Source organism: Neomonachus schauinslandi, chromosome 9, assembly GCF_002201575.2.
Source record: "Neomonachus schauinslandi chromosome 9, ASM220157v2, whole genome shotgun sequence".
In the NCBI taxonomy this organism is placed as follows: Eukaryota; Metazoa; Chordata; class Mammalia; order Carnivora; family Phocidae; genus Neomonachus; species Neomonachus schauinslandi.
This window is the reverse complement of record NC_058411.1, coordinates 124,534,801-124,559,500: the sequence shown is the minus strand read 5'-3', so window position 1 is coordinate 124,559,500 and position 24,700 is coordinate 124,534,801. Positions and strand designations below refer to the sequence as shown.

Here is a 24,700-nt window from a genome sequence, read left to right as displayed (position 1 = left end):
GGGCGGCCCCCGTCTCGCGGCCCCGCGGCCTCCCCGGCCCGCCGAGTGGGGGAGGGTGCGGGGCCCCAGAGGGCCACCCCCGAAACCCCGCGCGGGCCGGGGTCGGAGCCGGGGGAGCAGGGGAGAAAAACAAAAGTCGGGAAGATCCACCAGGGCGTCTACAGATTTCCTTCAGCCCGGCGGGGGCCGAGTGTGAGCGCGCCAGTGTGCGGGTGAGTGTGAGTGCGTGTGTGCCTGGGGAGGTACTGCCCGGGATCTCTGGCCTCCGCGGGGGTGGAGGGGCTGCTTCTGAGGGGTGCCGAGGGCACCTGCACACCCCACCCCACCCCCGCAAAGCCTGGGCCGGGCTTCTGCCCACCGGACGCGGCTCTGGCCAGGTCCCGGTAAAGCCCGCCATCTCTGCCACCTTGCCTGGCAGGGGTGCAGAGATGAGTGAGGTCCGGGACGGGGCAAGGAGGGGAGCCTGGGAAGGCTGGAGGCCAGAGGGAGATGGTGAGGGAGAATTGGGGGACCTCTGGCCAGCCCAGCCTGTCCCTGTACACTTGGAGGCCAGGAAGTTTTCTCCCCAGACACATCAGCCGGGGTCAGAGAGGTAGAGAAAACAGGAGCCTGCGGTTAAGTTTTTAGCAAGGCTCTCACTGAATACCCTCTTTTTAGAGTTTGCAAGCCACTCAGCATTGTGACAAAGTGCCCAGACATTAAAGGGACACCTAGAAATAGGCATGATTTTGGAAAACATTAACATTAAATGCCTCTTGTCATTTGGCTACTTATTTTTGCTTCTGTCCCTGAAGAATAAAAAAATTAAGTTAAAAACATACAAACCTCACACCTGACTTGTCCCTAAAGGAGGTTTTGGGGTCAGCGAAACGCTCCTTCCCCCAAGCTTCCACATCTCAGGGAATAGGCCCATGGTCAACTCAGTTGCTGGGAATTTTCCTCTATCCCATACCCTCGTTCCTTGAATTCAGTCTGTTAGCAAGTTCTGTTGGGCTTACCTGTGTGTCTGGGTCCAACCCTTCTTTCTCACAGTCTCTCATCCTAGTCCAAGGTACCAGCATCCATTTCCGGTATGATTACAATCCTTCCCTCTCCACTCTCCAGTTCTTTATTTGACAGCCAGAGTGATTTTTTTTTTAAATAGGTAAATCAGAATGGGTCAGTCCTCTGCTTAGAACTCTGCAATAATTTCTCCTTGTGATTGGCATGAAATCCAGGACACCTCCTTTCCCTCGGTTGATATGGGGTCTGGCATCATCAACCAGCTGGCCAGTGCCCCTGCCCCCCCCCCCAGCCCCCCCACCGGCCACCCTGGCCCATCTTGCTCTCCAGCATGTGGTCTCAGCAGTGTTGACCCCTGGTTCTTCACATGGCCAGCCACCCCCCTCTACGCCCAGCCTCTTTCTCACATCCCTCGCTCACTGTCCTTCTGGAGTCTCCAATGGTATTATGGTCCCTCTTCATTGATTTGCTCTCTCCTTTAATTGCCTGGCAGTCTCGACTGGAGCTCCAGGGTCCAGAGACCATTCCTAGGCACCAGCATTGCTCACTGCTGCATCTTGACTCCCAGAACTAAGAGGTGCCTAGTACACACTGGCACAGGGGTAGAATGGCTAATGGACAGTCGTAACTAGTTTCTGGTTTCAGACTCGTGAAGGGCTTCTGTTCCCAAACCCTTGGGTGTTCATCTGGGACTGAGACCTACACATCTCTCTTGTCTGCAGCTCCTCGATATTTTGATGTCCATGAATCCATTAAACACATTTTGTAGACAAGCCAGTACCTGATCAGGGGAGGCTAGTAGTGCCCAAGGGATATCGAGGACTGTGGATCAACCATCTTTACCATGCTTTTCATTCAAAAAATTACTGGAGAAGATGAGCGATGCTAACATGCTTCATTTGCAAGCGTCTTCCAGCCCTTTGGTACTGGCAATCCCTTCCAAGCCTCTTGAAAAGAGAGGTGAGCAGATCCTGGGTCTCCTATATTTCTCCTCTGTCAGAAACTTTGTAGCAAGCACTTACTTAACTGTGCCTTCCCCACCAGCTGTAAGTTTCATGAACTTGTGGAGTTCAGTCCTCATAGGAGGGGCCCAATAGAAACATTGGCGAGTGAATGTCAGGTTCCCCTTTTTTTTATTTTTCATTAAGTATTCAGGTTTATTCATTAATGCAAGTATACAGAGTTGGCAAACGAAAAATGGGTGAGGTTTTAAAAGGTATTAAAATAATCATGACAGAAAACCTCTTGAAGCCCTCTTAAGGATGTATCCACCGTAATGAAAACAAGACATGTAACTTGCAACCAGGATTTGTTGCATTGGTCTGAACCCAAAAGAAGCCTGAGGAAGCAAAGATCCAACGGAGGGCAAAGATTAAGCAAAAGTTGAGTCACCTCATTTTAAAACTGCTACCTTAGAGTCTCAGCCAACATACAAATTACAATTGAAAAACTGCGCCAGTCGTAAAATCCTCCATTGGTAAAAGAGATTTTCAAAAGGAAACTGAAAATGAAAAGGGGAACAAAAGTGCTGGGCAAGGGTTGGCCTAAAATATTTTAAAGATTTTTTTTTTTTAACTTAAAAGCATTCAATATAAGACACTTCTGTTTTCAGAAGGAACGTCTACTAGCTTTTGGATTTTTTTAAGGTGTTGTTAGGTAGATGTGGTAGCTGATTTTAGGAGGTGTTTTAAAGCAGATGGCCACCGTGCTCCTTGGTTTCTGAATGTTACTATAGGATTTGGAGCCTTTAGTTTAAAACAGAGATGGTTTTGCTGCTTTTCCGTGTTCTTGTTTCAAGCTGGTTTTCCTAATCAGATTTTACAATTTAGAGAGCTTTGATGGTCTCCTAAATTTTGTCCAGATTGATCATTCCTCCTTGGATTGTTCAGACTCCCATACTCCAAACACAGGTTTTCCTATGTATGGTTTGCTGAAACCTCTCACTCTTTAGTTCAGAAAGGTGGGGCGTCGTAATGGACATGGCCTCTGGGGGAGGGGTTTCCTAGCTCCTTGACCTTCCCCTGCCTATAGGAATACAGCCTACCTGGGCCTGATTTCCAGGATCTAAGATGAGAACGTTCCAGTGCTCTCCCAGCCTTATTCTGTAGCTTGCTCAGTGCCCACACTGTTCAGGGCACCTTCTAAAACCTGCTCGGTGGGGAGACAGTGTGTCTGCCCTCCAGCATTGATACTCTGAGCTTGTTAATCAGTCTCCCAGGCCTCCCACTGGTACCGTAGGTGAGAACCACCTCCGGCCCTATTATAGAAAGTGACTGCGGAAAATTTACCTTATTTCAAATCACACAGCAACCCTGCGAGGTCGTCTGGGTGAGAGGGTGCATGTCTATTTTTAACAGATGGGAAAACTGAGACACACGTAAGTTTCGGCTTGAGGTCACACTGCTGACATGTGATAGAGACAGGCCAAGCCTTTGATATCCAGATTGTGCTTTTTTCCTTTCCGTATTGTCTTGGGCATGATTTACATGACCTTGATTTTTTTTTGTATCACTCTCCATTTCAGTTATCTGTCTCAGAGGATAGTTGCTAATGACCCTGTACTTAGTTCTAGTATAGACTCTCTGCAAACACTAGTGGAAACACATGCATTTCACATAGTAATCCCCTCCCATTATGCGATTTATCCCGTGCCAGGCCTGAGCTGGACCTGGGTCTTGCCCTCAAGGCAATTCTGGAAATTTAATCATCATAGCAGGATGGGTACCTGTGTTGGGAACCCCCTGCCCCAGGCTCAGTGGGAGCCCGGCATAAGAGAGCAACACCCTGGTTCAGCAGTTATCACAGCCTTGTTTGTTTGGGGAGATAAATCTTAATCTAACTCAGAGTTTCTCCAGATGATTGGAAGTGTTTGGACCAGATAATTCTCTGTTGTGGGTGGCTGCTCTGTGTATTGTAGGATGTTCAGTAATGAACCTGACCTCTACCCGCTAGATACCTGTAGAACCCCAGACCCCAAGCGGTGACAACCAGAAATGCCTTCAGCCATGGCCAGATGTACCCAGGCAGGCAGAATGTGTGGGGCTCCTTCCTGTCATCCCCCAGGGCTCAGACAGACTTGTCTTCATAACCAGTACCAACCAACGCCTTCCAGACCCCTTCCCTTCGGGATGGTCGCCTGCTTGCTTCTTTGCGATTATAATCTTGCCTCTGGGCTTCCAGAAGACTTTGTCCTGGACAAAGGGAAGGCCTTATATCCTGATCAGTTGTTAGGTGTGTCTGCCCCACCCTAGCTTTGAGTGTGAGCCTCTGAAAGCAGAAACCTCATTTAGTTGTATTGGTGTCGCTGGCAACTGACAACATTTATGTGTTGATTGAACAATGAACCCTTTACCAGTGGGTGTCTGCAATTGTTGGGGTTGCTTCGAGACTGGTTTTTTGTTTTTGTTTTTGTTTTAGAGAGAGAGAGTGAGAGAAGGGGAGCATGCACAGGGACGAGGGGCGGAGGGAGAGGAAAAGAGAATTTTAAGCAGGCTCCATACCCACTGCGGAGCCCAGTGTGGGGCTCGATCTCACAACCCTGAGATCATGACCTGAGCCAGAGTTAAGAGTCAGACACTTAACTGACTGAGCTACCCAGGCACCCCTCGAGACTGTTTTTTAAGTAGACATGACCCATGGGGTGCAAGGTGAGGTGGGGGGGAGCTCTGTCCTTTCACTGCCCCCACCAGACTGGGCGTGGCTAGACAGATGGAATGTGAGGAGGAATGTTGCCCAGGAGAAGAATACCGAGGTGCAATATATAAATAATAAATGTATGCAAGGGTACAGGAAGGGACTTGACAATTAAGAACACACTTTCTGATTTTATGATGTTTTTCAGCACCAGAACGAGACAGCTTTCTGCTCAGCCATGACTGTGTGTCTGTGCCTTCGTCCATCCTCTGGGGAGCGGTGGCGGCGGTGACCCCGGCCGGGACTGACTTGGAGAGCAGCCACCCAAGAGTCGATGGCTGGCATGTCTCGGCAACCGCCCAGCATGTACTGGTGTGTGGGGCCAGAGGGCTCAGCTGTGTGTCCGGAACGTGCCATGGAGACCCGTAATGGTAAGAGCAGGGCCAGCCTGGCACGCTGGGCATCACCTGCCGTCCTGTGGGGAGTCCAGGACAAAGGGTTTTTGACGGAAGGTTAAAAATGCCAATTACTTGGTGAAAGTCTCACTATAAAGTATATCTTGGGATTCTCACTTAAATTCTAAACATCAAGGGGCTGGGGGACAAAATTTATTATGGAGGCAAAGATCTTAAGAATCAGGGCATTACTTCATGTTGGTTAAAAAGGTTTTTTTAATGGGGATTTGGTTTTGTTTTCTCATGATAAAAATAATACATGTTTGTTAAAGAAAAATTGAAAAAAGGAAAAAGAAAAAGAGAGAGAAGCAGGGGAAAAGAAATCGCCAGGAGTCCCCCTGGCCTAAACACAGGCACTGCTAATAGCTTGGTCTGTTCTCATCCAGTCTGCTTCTCTAGGCTTCAGGGATTTTGTTTTAATTTTATAGTGTGTATACAGTTTAGTATCCTACTGTTTTCTCCTAACTTTGCCAGTCACCTAGCTTGTATGATCATCTTATGTGGGAACACTGTATAAAGTGATCGACCTAGTCCTCGCTCCCCTGTTGGATGTGTGGGAATGTTCGGGTTGCTTCTAGTTGCTGACTCTTACCGAAAACATCCCATTCCCATCTTTTTATACATGGTTTTGAGACTGTTTCCATAAAATATATTTATAGAAGTGGGATTATTAGGTTTGAACACTTTTAAGCCTCTTTCTATGTATTGCCAGGTTTCCGCTAGAGTTGTACCACTTTTAACACAAGTTAAGAGGTTGGCATTGACACTGTTGTTAACGATAAATATTTGTTAAGCCTGAGTGCATACCAGGCACTGGATTCAGTGCTTTAGGAAATCATCTCATTTAGTCCTCACAACGACCTAGAAAATGGTCACTTATCCCCACTTTATAGCTGAGGAACTTGAGAGTAAAAGATACATAGAAACTCGGTGAAGGTCAACAATTTGTAAATGGCAGAACTGCTATTTGAACCCTGTCTTCACTCTAGAATTCTCGCCCATAGAGTCTAGGCCATCGTGTGGGGTTTGAGAGGGCCCGTATGTTGTGTTTGAGAGGGCCAGGGTGTTTGTACCCTCTATGAAGTTAGCGACACAGCGTTGTACCTGGCTCAGCAGACACTTGGTTCAGTAACTTGCGTGTCTCTCTCCGCTGAAGATGCCCCAAAGCTAATTACGGTGATGTTTCTGGAAGATTGCTTTGCACGTAAATCAAATTATGAAATGGGAAAAGAATTCGTTTCTCGACATTGCCCAGCACTAAACGTTCTCAGAACGTTCGACTTGCATCTTTCGAAAAGGTATTTCTCTCTTAACAGACATATGTCTGTTTTCTATTACTCATTAGAAAGGCCTTGCCTTATTAGCCTGAGATCAAGGTGACCTGCGGTAGAACATGTTATCCAGTTTTTGAGTAGTACATCTACTTTCCAGTCCTTTCCAGCTCCATTATTCCACCTGTCTCTCCTCTTAGCGATCCTGAGGAATGAGGGTAGAATGCCGATGTTGGGGCTCACTGGGTGGGTGCTTGTGTCAGATGAAAAGGCCCCAGAGGGGATCTGCCCTGTCCCCTTCCTGGTCAAGAGTTGGTGATCTAAATGAGTAGGTCTCTACCCTGGCCCCCAGAAACACTGGGGTGTCTATGTCTACCAATGCCAGGCATCCCCTAGGCCCATTGGAACAGCATTTTGGGGGAAGGGCAGGCATGGGCATTTTTAAAAACTTCTCCACCCCCTTCCCATGATTCTTAAGGTGCAGCTGGGGCTGAGAATCAACTGGTCTAAAATGTTTGGGTCCCCTAGAACAGAACTTCCTAAATTGCAATATATACTCAAGTCCCCTGGGGATCTTGGTGAAATGCAGATTCTCACTGTGTAGGTCCGGGGACACCGAGATTCCGTGTTTCTAGTAGGCTCCCAGGTCACGCTGATGTTCTGGTCTACCCACAGAGTTGCAAGGCTGAGATGATGGCTTTCTGAGGGGCCCGGGGATCCCCACCAAGTCTTACAGATCCTTGGGAGCTGGGCCAATGGACAATGAACAGACCTGTTACCTCTGGCTCCAGGTTAAGGAGTCACTGCTGACTGCGTGTTAGCTAGAGTGATGAACGTGAATGTCAGTGACATTCTCCCCCCCCCCCCCACCGCCAGCGGCAGAGATGCAAGTGAAGAAAGCAGAAACACACCAGGTCTCTTAAGGTTGAGGCCCAGAATGGCGTGCTGTTGCCCTTGGCCAAAGCAAGTCACATGGGGGCCCCCCAGATGAAGAGCTCCATCCACGAGGAGGCCATGCCCAGGCTGTGGATGCAGATAGAGGTGAAGGACTGGTGCCTGTCCTTCCATCTGCTATGATGGGAGTTAGTGGGCTTCAACCCTTTGAAAAACATGATGTGTCATATTTATATATTGTTATTTATTTGTTTAAGCGGCCTGCATGAATTCCTACCTGGAGCATATGTAGCAGTTAACAGTGGAGTTGCTTTGATGGGCAGTCGTGAGAGGTAGGGTTGGTGAGTCCCACCCACTGGCCTTTACCTTGACCCCAAAGCTCTGCAGGCCCAATTTTAGAAACATCGCATGTTTGGATTTTATTTTCACAAAATACAAATCTGCACACCAAGACCACAGCCTGGGGGCAGGGCACATTCAGAGGGTAACACAGTCACATGGAGATTACAACCACTGCTCTTTGCTCATGTGTAGGCTTTATGTTTTCTACACTGAGCATGTGTTCCTTTTTTGTTTTGTTTTGTTTTGCATTACATTTGCAACCGGAAGAATAACACTGCAATTTATTTTTAAAAGTGTTGCCTCTTTAAATACCGACATTTGGTGATTACGATCTAACTGGCACACCTCAGTGCTCACTTCTAAGGCCAGCGTTGCTCCGACTGACCTCTTATCGCCTCATTTCTTTCTGGAACCAATGGAGGTATATTTGCACCCACCATCCGGGCTGTGACCCCAGCAGATGAGCCAGATTTGTTCTGCTCACCTTCTCCCCAGACCTCCTGGGATCCCAGGGAGCCCTGCTTCCCCTCCCGCCACCCCCGTCCACCCACCTCACCCCCGGGAAGCTTAGTACACACCCAACGCCCAGCATCACCAAAGGAAAATTGACTGCCAGGAAGCAAACCGATAAGACTCAAATTATAGTCAATGTAGGAACAGCTCTCTCTCACTTTTAGACGCTCTCTCTTTTTAACAATGCTTGGAAGACAGCATGCTTTGGAAACGATAAGTTATTATTGGGCTTCCGAACATATTTAGAAAAAGATCCAAATGTTCAGGGAAGAACTCATGTTTTACTTTGGGGTTTTGGGGTGGTGGCATTTTGTTTGCATACCGATGCGTCCTAGGGGTGTTTCTCGCGCCCAAACCTGTTTTGCTCGGATAACTCACCTTGTGCGTGCTTAGGATGGCTAGCCCTTCCAAAGCCCACGAAGGTGCAAGCACTTCACCAGTTGCCGGTGGGGCCAGGGGGTCTGGGTGGGCCTGTCCTGTGTTTGTGTGGCACAGTTGTGTCCCAGGAAGGCACCGTGCAACCTTATTGGCACCGTCAGCAGTCAGCTGGCCTGTGGTGCAAGAGGAACATTTAGAAAGCTTGGATGAGCGGAGAGCATGGGCTGATAGAACGAGGGTCAGTGAGATAGTGGGCCGGGGCTGCTGGGCAATCTGTGTGAACAAACACACCATGAGACACATTCTTTGGCGTCTGACACTCCTCAGAGTGGAAAAACCTGTCCTACCCGCTGAGGTGAGGCTCCCTGGAAAATGGAAAGGTGAACAAACGTCTAAATAACTCAGGCCTAGAACTCTTGGCGAGACTCTCTGGGGGATGAGGGGTGCTTAGGGAGACGTAGGTCACCGGGGGGTGGCTCAGGTCCCCCACTGCTCTGTGAGCAGCCCTGACTTCAGCTGCCTGCCTCTCAGAGCACTATCCTCCCCTGAACCAGCATGGACCAAAGGAGGACAAGGAACATTCCAGAAGGTCTTCAAATCCCAGGTTTTTACACAGCTACTTTCAGTGTCCTTCTCTTTTTCTTTTGGCTTTTTCAAATCTGTATTAAAAATAACTTCCCAAGAGCCACGTGCTTTGCTCAAGTAGGGGCTCTTCTTGCCTTCTGGAAATAGAACTAGGAAATAGGCTGAAATAGGAAGTGCCCCTCCGGTGGGAGTGTGCTTTCTTGGAGGACCGCTGTAGGAAATCCTACAGGGGGCAGGGCCGCGTGGATGTGGGCCTCTCCGAGCGGAACTGCCAGCCCATGTTTCTAACCTGTTCCTGGAGCCCATGTCCTGCTCGAGCCTGCTGGGCCAGGTTCACACCATTGGAGCGAGGAGGGTGGGCAGGACTTTGCTTAGAAGGAGACTGTGGGGGCGCCTGGGTGGCTCAGTTGGTTAAGCGACTGCCTTCGGCTCAGGTCATGATCCTGGAGTCCCGGGATCGAGTCCCACATCAGGCTCCCTGCTCAGCAGGGAGTCTGCTTCTCCCTCTGACCCTCCTCCCTCTCATGCTCTCTGTCTCTCATTCTCTCTCTCGCAAATAAATAAAATCTTAAAAAAAAAAAATTAAAAAAAAAAAAAAGAAGGAGACTGTGGTCCCTAGGGCGCCCCCCCCCCCGCCCCCCTCCCAGCCTGGCCTCAGAAGCAGCCCTGGACCTTCCAGGGACCGTATCCAGTATCCAATAAGGAATCCCTTACTGAGGGAGGTGAAGCAAAGAGAGGCCAAGCGGTGGCCTCGGGGGTGGGGAAAACGGCTGCGGGCATCCATCCATGAGGGGAGCAGTTAGCTCAGCTGCGCTTCATGCCCGCAGAGCTCTGCCCAACTGCAGAAGCTCTGGCTTCGATGGGGCTTTTAATGTCACCCTTAATCGGAGGCTCAGATCTTCTGATTATTTCTCCACAATGTACTTGCTTACTTCTAGCAGTGGGGAACTGACTCCCTCTCGAATAAAGCCAGCCTGTCGAAGGGCGACAGTGTTAGGAAGTTTATGCTGCAAGACCAGTCCTGCCTTTGTGGCATCTAGCTCCGCCCACCTGGGCTGATAAGAATCCCTTACCCCCGCTCCGCCTTTCTTGAAATAACTAGAAGCAGATGCCTTGCCCTCCCTCCCTGTGGATTCCTTCTCAGGCTGAATAAACCACCCACTGCCTTCAAGAGCAAGCAGCCTTCTCCTTGGTTATCACTGAGCTTTTTTTACTCCTTGGTCTGTGCAGCCATTAGGCCATGGCCAGCTGGGCTCAGGGAAGGAGCTGACTTCCTGCCTCTCCCCTCCCCCCACCCCGCTCCCTCCACCTTGCCACATGCCGGCTCTTGGGAGCATCCATTCTAGGGGGCAGGAGCCTGAAGCTCACCCAAGCCCTCAGCCCTGACCCACGGCCCGCCTCCCCTTACCCAACATTGGCCCTTACTTGTCTCCCCTTCTGAGGGGCGGGCAGGGCAGTCCCACCTGGTAGCCTCTGTGTCTACCTGGCATGCATGCAGTGGCCAAGAGAGGGGCTTTTCTTTCCAGCCCTGCACCCGGACCCCCACGGAGACACCTGTGAGCAGGAAGGTGTCTGTGTAGACATTCCCAGGTCCCGGGGCAGAAGGACGAGGATTTTCTTCCACCTGTCTGATTTCCTGGTCCACATGAGTTAGACCTCGAAGCAGCCGTATTTAGGGATTTTTATGAAATTCTTTAGTTCTCTGGGTATGGACCCCTCCTCAGGCATAACCTATAAATCCAAACTTTAGTAAATGAATTTCACGCACATTTTCAGGAACCCTGATGAATGAAAATAGGGGGCTTCCAATATTCCTTCGAAGTCCTTCACCAGCCTGGCCTCCCCAGGGTTCAGTTTGTCCAGGTTCCACTTAGACATCTTGTTATTTATTGACATTTGTCTTAAAGAAGAAAAGAGAAAAAGACCAAAAAAACCCCAGAAACATGTATCTCAAGCATCCTGAGCCCATACCCCTGATGTTAGAGAAGAAATCACACATTAGTTAGAAATGATATTTTCAGCTGTAAACAACTTTTTTGGATTATACCTCATTTTGCTCATTCTTTTAGGGTCGTCCTTAGCAGCTTTGATCCCATCTACCCTCCCTCCCCCCGCCCAGCATCCAATGGCTGGGCATGTCTCCAGGTGTTGGTTTAAAATTGCCTACCTGGGGCGCCTGGGTGGCTCAGTCGTTCAACGTCTGCCTTCGGCTCAGATCATGATCCTGGGGTCCTGGGATCGAGCCCCACATCAGGCTCTCTGCTCGGCAGGGAGCCTGCTTCTCCCTCTCCCACTCCCCCTGCTTGGGTTCCCTCTCTCGCTGTGTCTCTCTCTGTCAAATAAATAAATAAAATCTTAAAAAAATAAAAATAAAAATAAAATTGCCTGCCTGCCTGGTCATTTCAAGAGAACCAAGACCCCAAATAACTTATTTTTGGCATCTCGAATTTATCAGAGACTTAGAGAGAATTGTACACGTTCTTATAGAAGCGTCACATGATATAGAGAAAGCCACTGTGATCTTTGGCTCCTTCCTATCCTTTCCAAGTGCTCACTGGTAGCTGAGTGTTTCCTTCCCATCCTCTCCCTGTACTTATGCCCATGCCCATGCGCACACACACAGTCCTTTTGTCGTGTTTCTGCTTTTATGTGCACACACACACAGTCCTTTTGTTGTGTTTCTGCTTTTACGTGCGTGATAGTCAATTGTACATACGTTGTGCAACTTTTTTCCCTTGAGTTGGCTTGTGGGCTTTTTCACGTGCACCAAATTCGATAGCGTGAATAGAGTAATGTTTATCCAATCAGCCTTCCATTAACGTGCCTCTAGATGATTTCTACATTTTGCTTATTATTGTAAGAGTTGATTAGCACTGCCTATGACCCAGCACAATTGCAGGACCCAAGAATAAGCATATGAAACGTTACCCAAGTAATACACACCCCTGGTTAAAGAAGCAAGTGATGCAGAACAGACTCTAAGGCAAAGCACCAGGGTCAGCTCCCAAAAGGGTCTCTATTTCCTGTGTCTGATTCTAGTTCTTCCCGTCATTACCATTTCTCTACTTGGAGAATATATGCCTGCACATCTGCTCCGTCAGCCGAGCCAATGTCCATGGCCTGCCTGCCATAATAAATTATTTCCTTCACTTCCGTGCCGTGTCTCCCGGCTGCTCCATCCATGCTGAATTCTATCAGTGTAGACTCATCTTTGGGTCGCATTCGTGGTCTTCAGTGATATGTTCCCATCACGGTGATTTGGCCTGGGGACTCAGTGTCATCCTTGTCCTGTGGGGGTCAAGGGGTGAGCACCCCTTCCCTTCTTTTTACCTCCATCCCCCGTTTCTGGCTCATACTCAGAAGTCTTGGGCCCTTATTTATTTGAAGCACATCATCAAGAAAACTCCTAGCCCAGGGCTTATGCAGGCACACGGAAGAGACTGGACATTCCTGGAAGCATGTTCATTTTGCCCTCCCCGGGGTCCCGCTTGGAAATCGTCTGCCTTCATAACGTGGAAGAGTCCACTCTGTTGTCCTCTAATGTGGTTTGATTCCTCTGCTTTGTGGGTGACCTTTGGGGTTGTTTGGGTTTTTTCCTCCTCTCTGGAAGCTTCTAGAATCTTCCCTGTATGCTCGGTCTTCTGAAATCTTGGTCTTCATAACACAAGACCTGGGTGAGGGTCCTTTTTCATTCCTGCTGCTTGGCACTGGGTAGGCCAACTGTTTAGGCCCAGAAAATTCCTTGTATTCCCTTTGATAATATCTTCCTCCTCTGCTTTTTCTCCTTTGGGTTTGATTTTGTTTGTTTTTCTGGAACTCCTTGTAGTCATGATACATGTTGCCCATCTTTTCTCCCACATTTTCCGATTCTTCTTCTTCTTCTGAAAATTTGAGAGATGTTCTTGACTCATCTTCCGTCCCCTCTACTGACTGTTTCATTTCGGCATTCATCTGTGAGTTCCAGAAAGTTCTTTCCTTTTCTTGGTCGTTTCTTTCAGGGCATTCTGTGCCTGTGTTATGTCTGAGGTGTCTTCTTGATTTCTCCTGAGGATCCCAGTGGGCATTTACCTTATTTTATTTTAATGCCAGTCTTATTACCTTCTCAGGTAATTTTTAAAATTGATTTCTTATGTCAGATTTATTAAAATCAATATTTTTTTAAAGATTTTTTTTTTTAATTTTATTTATTTGACATAGAGACAGTGAGAGAGGGAACACAAGCAGGGGGAGTAGGAGAGGGAGAAGCAGGCTTCCAGCTAAGCAGGGAGCCCGATGCAGGGCTCGATCCCAGGACGCTGGGATCATGACCTGAGCTGAAGGCAGACACTTAACCATCTGAGCCACCCAGGCGCCCCTAAGATCAATATTTTTGCAGTGAATTCCAGATAAACCAATAATTATATGGTTCAGAGCCTTATTAAGGAAATTTGCAGTCAATGGACTCGATAGGCAGAGCATGTGTCTAAATGACACGGGAAGAAACTTCCCATGATGCCAAGAAAAGACAGTAAAAGTGCTGCTAGAAAAGTATTTTTCCATTGTCACTTATTATGGGAGTTTTTTTGTTATCTGTGTTTCTTCTAAGGCCTCACTTTCTGTTTGTCTTATTCATTCAGCATGATTTTGTCAACAGTTACCAAGCATCCTTTTGTGGTGGACAGTGTTCCAGAGACTTAGGACATAGCAGGAGCGTGGCCTCTGCTCTTATAGGGCTTGTAATTCTGGCAGGCAGAAAAAGACAACAAAGAACAGGAAAAATCAGAGAGCAATGCTGGACGAAGAGAGCATTACAGCAAGAGGAGGTGCTCAGGAGACACCAGGGGGCTATTTTTCACTGTTATTGGGTAAGAGCTCTCTGAGGAGGTGACTTTAAATTTCAGGTATGCCTGGTTGACCAGGAGGAGGGAGCCACGCAAAGACTGGGAAGAAGAGAGTTTTTGTAAATATCCTAAAAACAAGATAGGATGATGTGCCCGGCTCTCCTTCCTGTGCCCCTTCATTCACTCTACGTTGTGTCCGAGCCTTCTACAGACCGAGCACTGGGAAAGCAAGAAAATGTCCTCATGATACATTCCAGGGGGCGAACACGAGAAATAAGCTGGGTGCGCCACCACCAGGAGTGGGAAAGGGACCACAAAGGAAGTCAACCAGTGTGCAGCTGGGCAGAGGGCACTCTTCTAGCTTGGAGGTCGGGGAAGGCGTCTAGGGCGAGGTGGCATTATTGAAGCAGAATTAGGTGAATGGAGGGAGGGAGTCAGTCCCATAAAGGGCTGGGGGAGGGCTCTCCTGGCCAAGGTCCCCGAGATGGCCTGTGTGGTGGGAGCAGAGTGTTAGAAGAGTCAGGTGAGGCTGCACATGTGGGCCTCCGTGGCCGGCCAGGGCAGGGGCTCAGGCTTGATGCTGAGAGTAATTAAAGCAGTCAGAGGAGGTCCAGGGGATGGGGACGTGGCCCAGGTGGGTGGGGCAGGAGCAGAAAGAAGAGGAGGGACCTGGGATCTGTTCGGAAGCAAAAGCTATCACGACTTGTTTAGGTGTTTAGTGTTATGTAGCAAACCAGCCCATAACCCGCTGGCTCAAAGCAACGATTTGCGACTCCCCAGGATTCTGTGCATCAGGATGCTGCAGGGCTCCGCGGGGCGGCCCTTCTTGCATCTCTCCCACATCTGACCCCCAACGCTGCTCCACGTGCCTTCTCCCTCTCGATGTGCTTTCTCGTCATCAAACACCTGCCCCCACTTCCTTCCAGCAGAGCAGGTGGTGGGCGGGGGGGAGGTGGGGAATTCAGAAGCAGAAGCTCTTCTTGAAGCTCAGACGGGGCACTATCTCTTCATCACTTCTGCTGCCCCCTGTTGGTCAAAACAGGGGGAAGGCCAGTCCAGATTCACGGTAGGACGGGAGAGATTACACCTCTTAAAGGGAGGGAAAGCAGAAAGGTGTGGCCATCTTTAATATACCACAGAACTTGGTAATGGGTTACAGGTGAGGAGTAAAAGAAAGGGGACTCAGATGTAAAACATGACAGGTGTAGTTAGAGCCCCCTCTGAGGACCTCTCCCTGACCACTGCCCTCCATCAGCCCCCAAAGGTAACTGTTATTTTGAAGATAATTGGAACCCTTTGCCCTAATTTATACCATTGCTAAATATATGGGAGTCCATAAATATGTAGTCTTATTTCCGTCCCGCCAGGTGGGTCCCCTCAGGGCTGCCATAAATTCCACATCACCTGCCTCAGTTAAGGAAGAGGCTTCACTGAGGAAAAGGCAGTCACAAAGCCTGGGTCTGCAAGATGGATCACGTGTGGTCCCCAGTTTCTCATCCTCTTTTAGGGAGCCATGCCAGGGCTTCAAAGAGGTGGGTTGCGGTCCTGCGAAGGGTCTAGCATGGCCCCCCCCCTCAGAAGACTAGCCTGTCAGTGGTGTGCATGCTGGTGTGAAAAGAGGACATCTTGGAGCCATGGGATGCCACAGTCCCTCAGCCATCAGACTCAGGGGATACTGAGCTCGGGTGCCAGCCCTTCAGCTGAGATAAAGGGGGGCATCCCTCTGCTGGCTCACTGTCCCCGTGTGCAGCGTGGGGGTGGGGGGGGTTGGCAACCAGACTCACGTTTTGGCAATCCTGCTCCTTTCCGAACAGTTTAAATATGTAAACATTTAAAAGAAGTATTTTCCTAGTGTGCCACTCTTTTTGTAACTTGCTTTTTCAACCCACCTTAAGTTTGCACAGGATAAGGGCTGAATTTTCCAAGAAGCTGGATAAAACCTTTTGCCCATAAAACTATCGAGACCTGGTACTTTTTTTCTGGGTCGATGTTTTACCATCAATTCCACCTCTTTAAAGATTGTAGGTTTATTTAAATGTTCCATTTCATCTTGAGTTAATTTTGGCAATACATTTTTCTAGATAGGCATCCATTTAATTTAGGTTTTCAAGTGCATTGGCATAAAGTTCATAGCGGCTTTGGGATTTAAAATATATTTAAAATTAAAAATATATTTAAAATATATTTTTTATTTTATTCACAGATAAATTTATCACAGATAAATCATATACTTGATATAAAATTCAGAAGTACAAAAGGGAATATAATGAAAAGTACTCCCTCCCACCCTGGGCCCCAGTCTTTCAGTTCCTCTCCCAAAAAGTCAGAGAAAAAAGTACCCCCTCTTGGTTTTTTTCCCCCAGAAACCACAGTTTTTTGGCCTAGATTTAAAACAGCTGTTTTTCTTTTCACAAATCTTTAGCTTAGGCAGAATTTTGAAGTGTTATGTTTTTATCTTCGTTATTTTTTATTTTCTATATTATGAAAACTTTTTCTTTTAAAAGATTTCATTTATGGAACACCTGGGTGGCTCAGTCGTTAAGCGTCTGCCTTCAGCTCAGGTCATGATCCCAGGGTCCTGGGATCGAGCCCCGCATCGGGCTCCCTGCTCCGCGGGAAGCCTGCTTCTCCCTCTCCCACTCCCCCTGCTTGTGTTCCTGCTCTCGCTATCTCTGTCTCCGTCAAAGTAAAAAAAAAAAAAAAAAATTTATTTATTTGAGAGAGAGCACAAGCTGAGGGCAGGGACACAGGGAGAGGGAGAAGCAGACTCCCCGCTGAGCAGGGAGCCCTACGTGGGGCTCGATCCCAGGACCCTGGGATCATGACGTGAGCCAAAGGCAGACGCCCAACCGACTGAGACACCCAGGTGACCCTATTTTGAAAATTTTTGAACGTATTACAAAAGTAGAGAGAATGCTGTCATGGATCTCTTTGTGTCCATTGCTCCAACTTCCATAACTATCACAGCAAAATCTTGATCTGTTCATATCCCTGTCCCCCCCCAAGATTATTTTAGAACCCAATTCCATGTTAAAAAGACTAAAAAAAAAAAATCACAGTATATTTTTTAAAAAATAAAAACATTTCATTAATAACATCAGATATCTAGTCAGTGTTCAAATGCCCTTGATTGTGCCCATGATGTGTTCTATTTTATTGTATTTATTTATTTGAGAGAGAGCGCGAGAACACAGGTATGGGGAAGGGTGGAGGGAGAGGGGGAGGGACAAGAAGAATCCCCACCTAGCTGGAGGAGCCCGACACAGGGCCCGATCCCAGGATCCTGAGATCATGACCCAAGCTGAGTCACACACTTAACTGATTGAGCCACTGAGGTGTCCCTGTACACATAATGTGTTTTTATCACTGCTTTGTCTGAATCCGGTTTTTTGAATCAAGGTCTCTGCATTCTGTTGGGTGATACGGTTCTTAATTTCTTCCTTTCTCCTTTCTTCCTTTACCTTTTCCTTGCGATTCAGTTGTTGATAAAACCACACTTGCCATCTCCCACAGTCTGGAGTTTGGTGATTGCATCTGGTGTGTGTTGGTCAACACATCCTCTCTGTGTTTCCATAGATCCAGAGGCTTGCTGAGATTCAGTAAGATGTTTTGGCAAGAAGGCTAGACAGTTGGTGTTTTGTACTTTCTGTTTCATCAGTGGTGGGAGTTAAATGATGTCTAATGATCTCTCCTTGGTGGTAAGATTTTTCAGTGATTTCAGGTATTGTTACCCTGATGATCCACTACAAAGGTCCTAATGGTTTTATTAGTCATTGATCATTGCTTAGACCAGTTATTTCATTCGGGCTTGCAAAGTGGTGCTCTTTTGAGTCTGTCATTCCTTCTTCATCTACTGGCTGCAGTCTATCTCTGAAGGACTTTCTCCCATCACCTCTGTGGTAACTTGAGTTAAAGTTTTGGGGGGAAAGTCAGAATGAATGGATGATTCTTTCCCTTAATTTATTTATTCCTTTTTCTGAAAATGAGTTGCTTCCCTAGTATCTTTCAAAGGTCACCAGTGAGGGGGGTCTTTCTTCTCAGTACCATTATTAGCTCATGGATTTTAACTTACTTGATTTTTGATGCTAAAATTGTTCATCTTTGGCCAGTAGAAGCTCCTTTGGGTTGGTTCCTCTGTCTTTGGACATGACTCCAGGAGTCTTTGATGCCCTCCTTGCTTTCTGATGTGACAAGATATTCCAGCCTTGGAATTTGTTGTCTAATTCCTGCCATCCACCATTTCTTTAAGGGGTCCCGTTTCCCGTGGTGGTCTCATGATTTGATTCTCTACTGAATAGTTTTGTCTCCTTTCTCGTTCAAGACACCATTGTTCTCTCTCCTTCCCTCCCCCTCTCCCTCCCCACCCACCCTCCCTCTTATCTTTTGTTGGTCAATCTTCCAGGGAGATTGTTTCATGAGTCTTTTGAAAGAATCAGTTCTGGGTCTTGTTCTTTTTTATTTCTCTGCTTTCTCTTTATATAATTTCTGATTTTCTATTCCTTTTCTCTTGTTTTCTAAACTCACTTTCCCTTTCCAATTTCTTGAGTCATATCCTTTCACTTTGGGGACTCATCCTTTTTCACCTCGAGAATTTTTCTTATTTATTTGAGGATATAGTTCTGGAATTCTTACTAGACACGTTTTGGAAAGCTTTGAGCATCGTCTTCCATATCTCTTAATTTTTTGTCGCTTCTCTTTGTGTCTGGATGCTGCACCTTCTGCTTGCTCTTGCAGATGACCGAGGCGTCCTCCAGTCCTGTCCATTCTGCTCTGCCATCCACGTAATGTGCTTTACTGTGCAGCTCTTTTAGTTTTCATTTCTGAGCTTTTTAGCTGAGCCTTGTTTATGGATGCCAGGTCCTCCTGTGTCTCTCCAAGACATCATTCATATTCAGTCGGAGGCCTTGTTCTTGCTTTGCGAACACTGGTTCTGGGTGGAGATGGGTCCCTGAGATGCGAGAAAGCCAGAGCCCAAGATGCTGCTTCGAGAAGCTCAGGCACTGACTCATCCTTTCCTCCTGAATGCGGGTGGTGGTGGTTGTATCGGGGACTGGGAGAGTCCAGAGTTTGCCCACACTCCCTTATCTCAGTGACTAGGTTATTTGTCTAGCCCCCCCAGCCCCGGGCAGTAATGTAAGTGTACAGGAAGCAATGCAGGCTCTCAGACGTGGCAGGAGCCTGCCTGAGCAGGTATTGCTCACTTCCCCTTGGGGACATTCAGGCCCAAGGAGGGCTGAGAGGAGATACGCCCCCACCTTCTCTGGCCCCAGTGGCCCGTGTACTGGGTCCTCGGCTATAAGCAGGGAGCTTAATTTTGCTTTACGTCCTGTGCGTGGGAGTGAGAGGTAGGGAGGTCTGTTCCTGCTAATCTGTCATCTGCCTGTGGGCTCGGTCGGTGAAACCGAGTGCTTCTCCTTATTGTGTTCATCTTCCTCAAATGTTTGTGGGTGCGGAGTTGGATGCTGATCTCCGAGGCTCGGATTCCCCGGAGCTGTCTGTGAATGCGGCATCAGTCACTGCAGCCTACAGAGAGAGGACAGAGAGACTGCAGTGGCTGCCCCGGCGGTGTGCCTAGAGCGTGTCTTCTGGGCGGGGGAGGGGGCTCCATGCGCCTCCAGGTGCCACCTCCCACCTGAAGTGCCATACTTGCCATCTGGCACAGAAGAGGCAGAACCCTGCCCCCCCACCCCCCGCCCCCACTGCTTGGCACAGGCTGGGGCTCACTGTGGTTTCCCCTCCCTGCAATGCCCCTGCTGGTGACCTTGGTGGCCCTCCCCCTTCCTCTGTGCCTCGGAGCACTCCTCAAACCTTCTCCACCTTGTGCACCGTGATTTCCTATCCTCTTAGGTCTCCTTTTTGTTTTCCTGTGCTAATATGGTTTATTTTTTAAGATTTATTTATTTATCTGAGAGAGAGAGAGAGAACACACGCTAGGGGTTGGGGGGGAAGGGGCAAAGGGAGAGGGAAGGAGAGAATCCCAAGCCGACTCCCCACTGAGCGCAGAGCCCGGCGCAGGGCTGGATCTCATGACCCTGATATCATGACCTGAGCTGAAACCAAGAGTGAGATGCTCAACCGCCTGAGCCACCCAGGTGCCTCAGGTAATATTTTTTTAAACAAAATTTCTGAGGATTTGGGGCAGGAGGTGATGACTGTATCAGGGTTCAGTCTGCTGTCTTAATTCCATCTTCTAGCATCTTCTTGATATCTCTGAGGTATGTAGTTTGTAGGAAAAAGTGGGTGACAATGTCAAGAATGTGGGCTTTGCAGTCAGAAGGAGCTGGGTTCAAATTCTGGCCCCTGGGGTGCCTGGGTGGCTCAGTCAGTTAAGCATCTGCCTTCGGCTCAGGTCATGATCTCGGGGTCCTGAGATTGAGCCCCACTTCGGGCTCCCTGCTCAGCGGGGAATCTGTTTCTCCCTTTTCCTCTGTCCCTCCCCCTGCTCGTGCTCACTGTCTCTCTCTTGCTCTCTCTCAAATAAATAAATAAAATTTTTAAAAAATGTATATCCTGATCCCTCCACAGTCTAGTCCTTATCTGTAACACAGGCATTGTTAGAATGTGTTCACAGAATGCTTAGCACCATACTGGTGTAATTCCCTGCTTGTGTGATCCATAGCCCCTCAGTTTGTGTTCATTTCTTTCTCTTTCCCTCTTGGGCAAATTATCTAGCCTCCCCTGGACTGGATTTCTGCCAGTGAAAATGATAAATACTACTGATGATTAAAATGGGAGTTCTTAAAAACGGAGGTGTCTTTGATTTTAATCTGAAGGCACAGGATTGAAAATGTGGCCGGTCCTCACGTTCAAATGCGGGTAGAACTAAAAAGCGACGAGCCCAAATCTAATCCTCAAAATAGAATCGTTTTAATTAAAACTTATTTTAATTAAAAGTTGTTTGATTAAAGTTTTAAATCCAAAACATTTTCATTAAAGTCAAAATCTTTCCTTCCATCATGTTCAGGATCTTTTTTTTTTTTGGCCAAATTAGCAAAATGCGTATGTCTCATGGAAGAACACTCTTAGTGAGGCTGAACACTGAGTATCTTCAGTGTTCAGCCTCCAGCTGTCCACAGGGAATGCCTCGAACACAGGTCACAGAGGAACGGGGCAGGGAGGTGGGAGTCAGGTTTCGGTGGGCCAGGGGCCATGGTAGCAGAGCCCAGGCATTCTTGGGATGTTTGCGGTTACAGAGAATCACGGAGCTCCTCGCATTAATGATCAGGATATCACTCATAAAAACAAAGAGCCCTATTGTCCTGCAGCAGGGTTAATACTGCGCTGAGGAAAGCTTGTACTGTGCGTGGGCATTTCCATCCAGGAAAAGAGGCCGAGAAGGTGACAGCCACAGAGCAGCGGGGTGCCCCTCAGCCCCACCCTAGAAACCCGGCCCCCGAGGAGCACGGCTCCCAGGAATGTCAGCTCTTGTGCAGACTGAAGATCTCCTCCACGTTTCTGTCTTAGGGCAAAGGGGAGAGGCCGCTCCCATTCGCTTCTGTTAAGCATTATCTTGTACACGTTCGTGGCTTTGGCTTTTAACTGTTCAGAGGCCACGCTGTAACCCCCCTAATCACCCATGGGACTCCCCTCAAATCCACATACTAAGTACATCGACTTAGAACTCTGAGAGCCACAGAGGATCCCCAATCCTGGCTTTTTGCTTCTTTTGCGTCTGCCTGTTCTTGGATTTGGAAGGCAGATGGCAGTCCCCGTATTGAGGCGAATCAGCTGGAGTCAATTTTTGTTGTTTGAACTTGAGGGTGTGTATCTCTGCCTGAAGACATGCAGAGGAAAAGGAAGAGCAAATGACCTCATTTTTTTTTTCCCTTGCCAAGATTCAAAAACTTCAGTTGACTATGGGATCACATGGTTCCAAAACCCTAAGTATCAATGTACAATTCTTAGATTCTTATGTCATTCCAGAATTGCTTTATATGTATGTATACAAGCAAAACAGATTCTTCTTTCTCCCTCCTTTACACAAAATGTAGCTGATCACAGCCACTGGTCTGTACCTTGCCTGTTTCTTTCATACATCTGTACATGAAAGCTAACATCACAACACAAACCTAGTCAATATAGAGGAGATTAATAAACGTGCTTTTGTAACAGTTGGAACTCTTCTGCAGAAAATTCTCCTCAAATGACAAACAAGCAGGTAAAAACTATTTTCAACATATACCACAAAGAGCTCTTGCCGATCAATGGGAAAAAGAACATTCCACTTTCCAAATGAACCAAGAAATAGAAGTAGAGAGTTCTGTTCATTGAAAAAGATAGAAATGGTGGGTCTACCTATGAAAATATGCTGAATAAGAAATGCAAACCAAAGCCAACCATGAGATATGTTATTTTGCTTTTCAGATTGGGAAAAATCAGAAAGGTTTGATATTATGTAATATAGCAAGGATATAATTTTTCTTCCATTTTTCATATTTTTAACTAATCGAGTTGATAAGTAAGGCTATAATTGTAAATTGGCCATCTTTATAAAAATTAAGGCTCAATATATCCTCTCCTCCCTCTCCCAGAAGAGGATATATTGAATTAACCTGAAGATACAGTTATATTGAATTATATATCTGAATTATATCTGAATACAGATATATTGAATTAACCTGAAGATACAGTTCACGGGTGAGCAGAAATGCACACACGGGATGTTCAGCACAGCATGAAAGGGAATTACAAAAAAACTAGAAATGCCCTAAAAGTCCATTGGTGAGGACAAAGAACTACCGTGAAATAAGATGTCTGGGTCTCCATGTGCAGATCCAGAAGAACTTTTAAGTGGGAAAAGCAAGTTGCAGAACATAATCATCGTATAATCTATTTGTTAAAAAAAAGTAGAAGGGGCGCCTGGGTGGCTCAGTCAGTGAAGCGTCCGACTCTGGATTTCGGCTCAGGTCATGAGCTCAGGGTCGTGAGCTCAAGCCCCGCATCGGGCTCCTTGCTGGGCATGGAACCTGCTTAAGATTCTCTCTCTCCCTCTGCCCCTCCTCCTGTGTGTGTGCGCTCTCTCTCTCCTTCTCTCTCTCAAATAAATAAATAAAATCTTAAAAAAAAAGTGGAAGATAAATGAATATTTATGTGAGATCCAAGGGGAATCTGAGCCACTTCGTGGCCTCTGTCATCACAATACAGTGATGTATTCCAAGGAACTCTAGCCTGGAATCTTAAAATCACAAAGCAGCTTAAATCTTTACGAAAGTTTCTTGACAAGTCATCCATGGGGAATTCCACTTAAAGCACACGCCAAAACCTCAGAACTCCTCTGCTCAGATCTTCCTCAGACGTTCACAAAATATTGTCTCTGTCCTCAGTCTCTAATCTCATTCTCTCAAGAGATCCCCAGGTGTTTCCCCCGAAGCCGGCTTGTCTTAGTGTATGTGTCCGGAAGGAAGGTGCACTCAGACCCTGCCTGGGAGGTTGGGGGTGGGGAGGGGGGACACCTCCTTACAGGTTCTGTCCCCACCATCAGTACTTATGGATGCATGGAGATTATGGAGGGGCTTCAAGAGAATCCTTAGCAGAGTGACCGGTGGGCACAGTGGCAGGGAGGAAGAGAGCGAGCCTCTCCTTCCAGGAACAAGTGTCATTTGATGGTCAGGGCAAACCAAGCGTGAGTGCTGGGTTCCTCCCTTGCATTGCGCTGGAGTTGCCACTTGGAGGCCAAGTTCAGGCTCTTCATCGACCCTCTGCTGAGTCTCTGTCTTCCAGCTCTAGGATGGGGTGAGCAGACCCAGCACCCAGGGCCCTAGGGGCCGGAATGTTGTTTGCCCACCCCCGGAAGGAGGTACTGGGAGCTTCCCTGAGAATCACAGAACAATAGGAGATGGCTCCAGAGTATATAGAACTCCTCCTCTTTCCTTCTTGCCACTGCATAGGATTCTATTCTGTGCACGTCCCAGAGTTTACTTAGCCATTTCTCTGCAGATGACATCTGGATTGCTTCGTCCACAATAATGGCGCAATGAATAGCCTTGTGTAGTTATCATTTTAGGTTTTTGACATTGTACCTTTGGTGCAATTTCTAAAAGCCAGAGTGTTGGCTAAGAGGGGAAATGCAGATGTAATTTACTAGCTATTGGTAAATTCCCCTCCATAGGGGTTGCAGGATGTTGCATTCCCTCCAGCACTGTAAGAACATGCCTGTTTCATCATATTAACCCTTTGTCTATGATATAAGTTGCGATTTTTTTTTTTCTTATTTGTCATTTGTCTTGTTACCCCTGTTTGTGTGTTTTGGGGCACACAGAGTTTTGTGGGGGTTTTTCCTTACATGTTTAAATTTTAAACAAGCCTCGACAAATTTAAAAGGATTGAAATCAAACAACTTATGTTCTCTGATCACAATGGAATGAAATTAGAAATCAGTAACAGAAGGAAATTTGGGAAATTCACAAGTATGTGGAAATGAAACAACATGCTCCTAAGTAATCAGGTTAAAGAAGAAATCACAAGAGAAAGCATCCTTTGAGGTGAATGAAAACAAAAACACAACATACTAAAACTTAGGGGATGCAGCTAACGTAGTGCTTAGAAGGAAATTTCTAGCTATGATCATCTATATTTAAAAGGAGTCTCTCAAATCAATAACCTAACCTTCTGTCATAAGAAACTAGAAAGAGACGAACAGATTAAACCCAAAGCAAGCAGAAGGAAGAACAAAGATGAAATAAATGAAATAGAGACTAGAAAAACAAGAGAAAAATCAGTGAACCCAAAGTTGGCTTCTAAAAAAATCAACAATATTGGCAAACTTTTGCTTAAACTGACCACGAAAAGTGAGAGACAAAGCTGAAAT

General features: G+C 47.2%; 1 protein-coding gene across 1 annotated transcript in view; it reads left to right on the top strand.

Moving 5' to 3' along the window:
* The first annotated feature begins 4,950 nt into the window (after positions 1-4,950).
* LRRK1 (leucine rich repeat kinase 1) overlaps positions 4,951-24,700 on the top strand; it is a 120,575-nt gene continuing 100,825 nt past the window's right edge. The window contains exon 1 of the mRNA XM_021680646.1: positions 4,951-5,066. Coding sequence (XP_021536321.1) covers positions 4,970-5,066 — 97 coding nt within the window. The 5' untranslated portion in view covers positions 4,951-4,969. The remainder of the gene's footprint in view (positions 5,067-24,700) is intronic.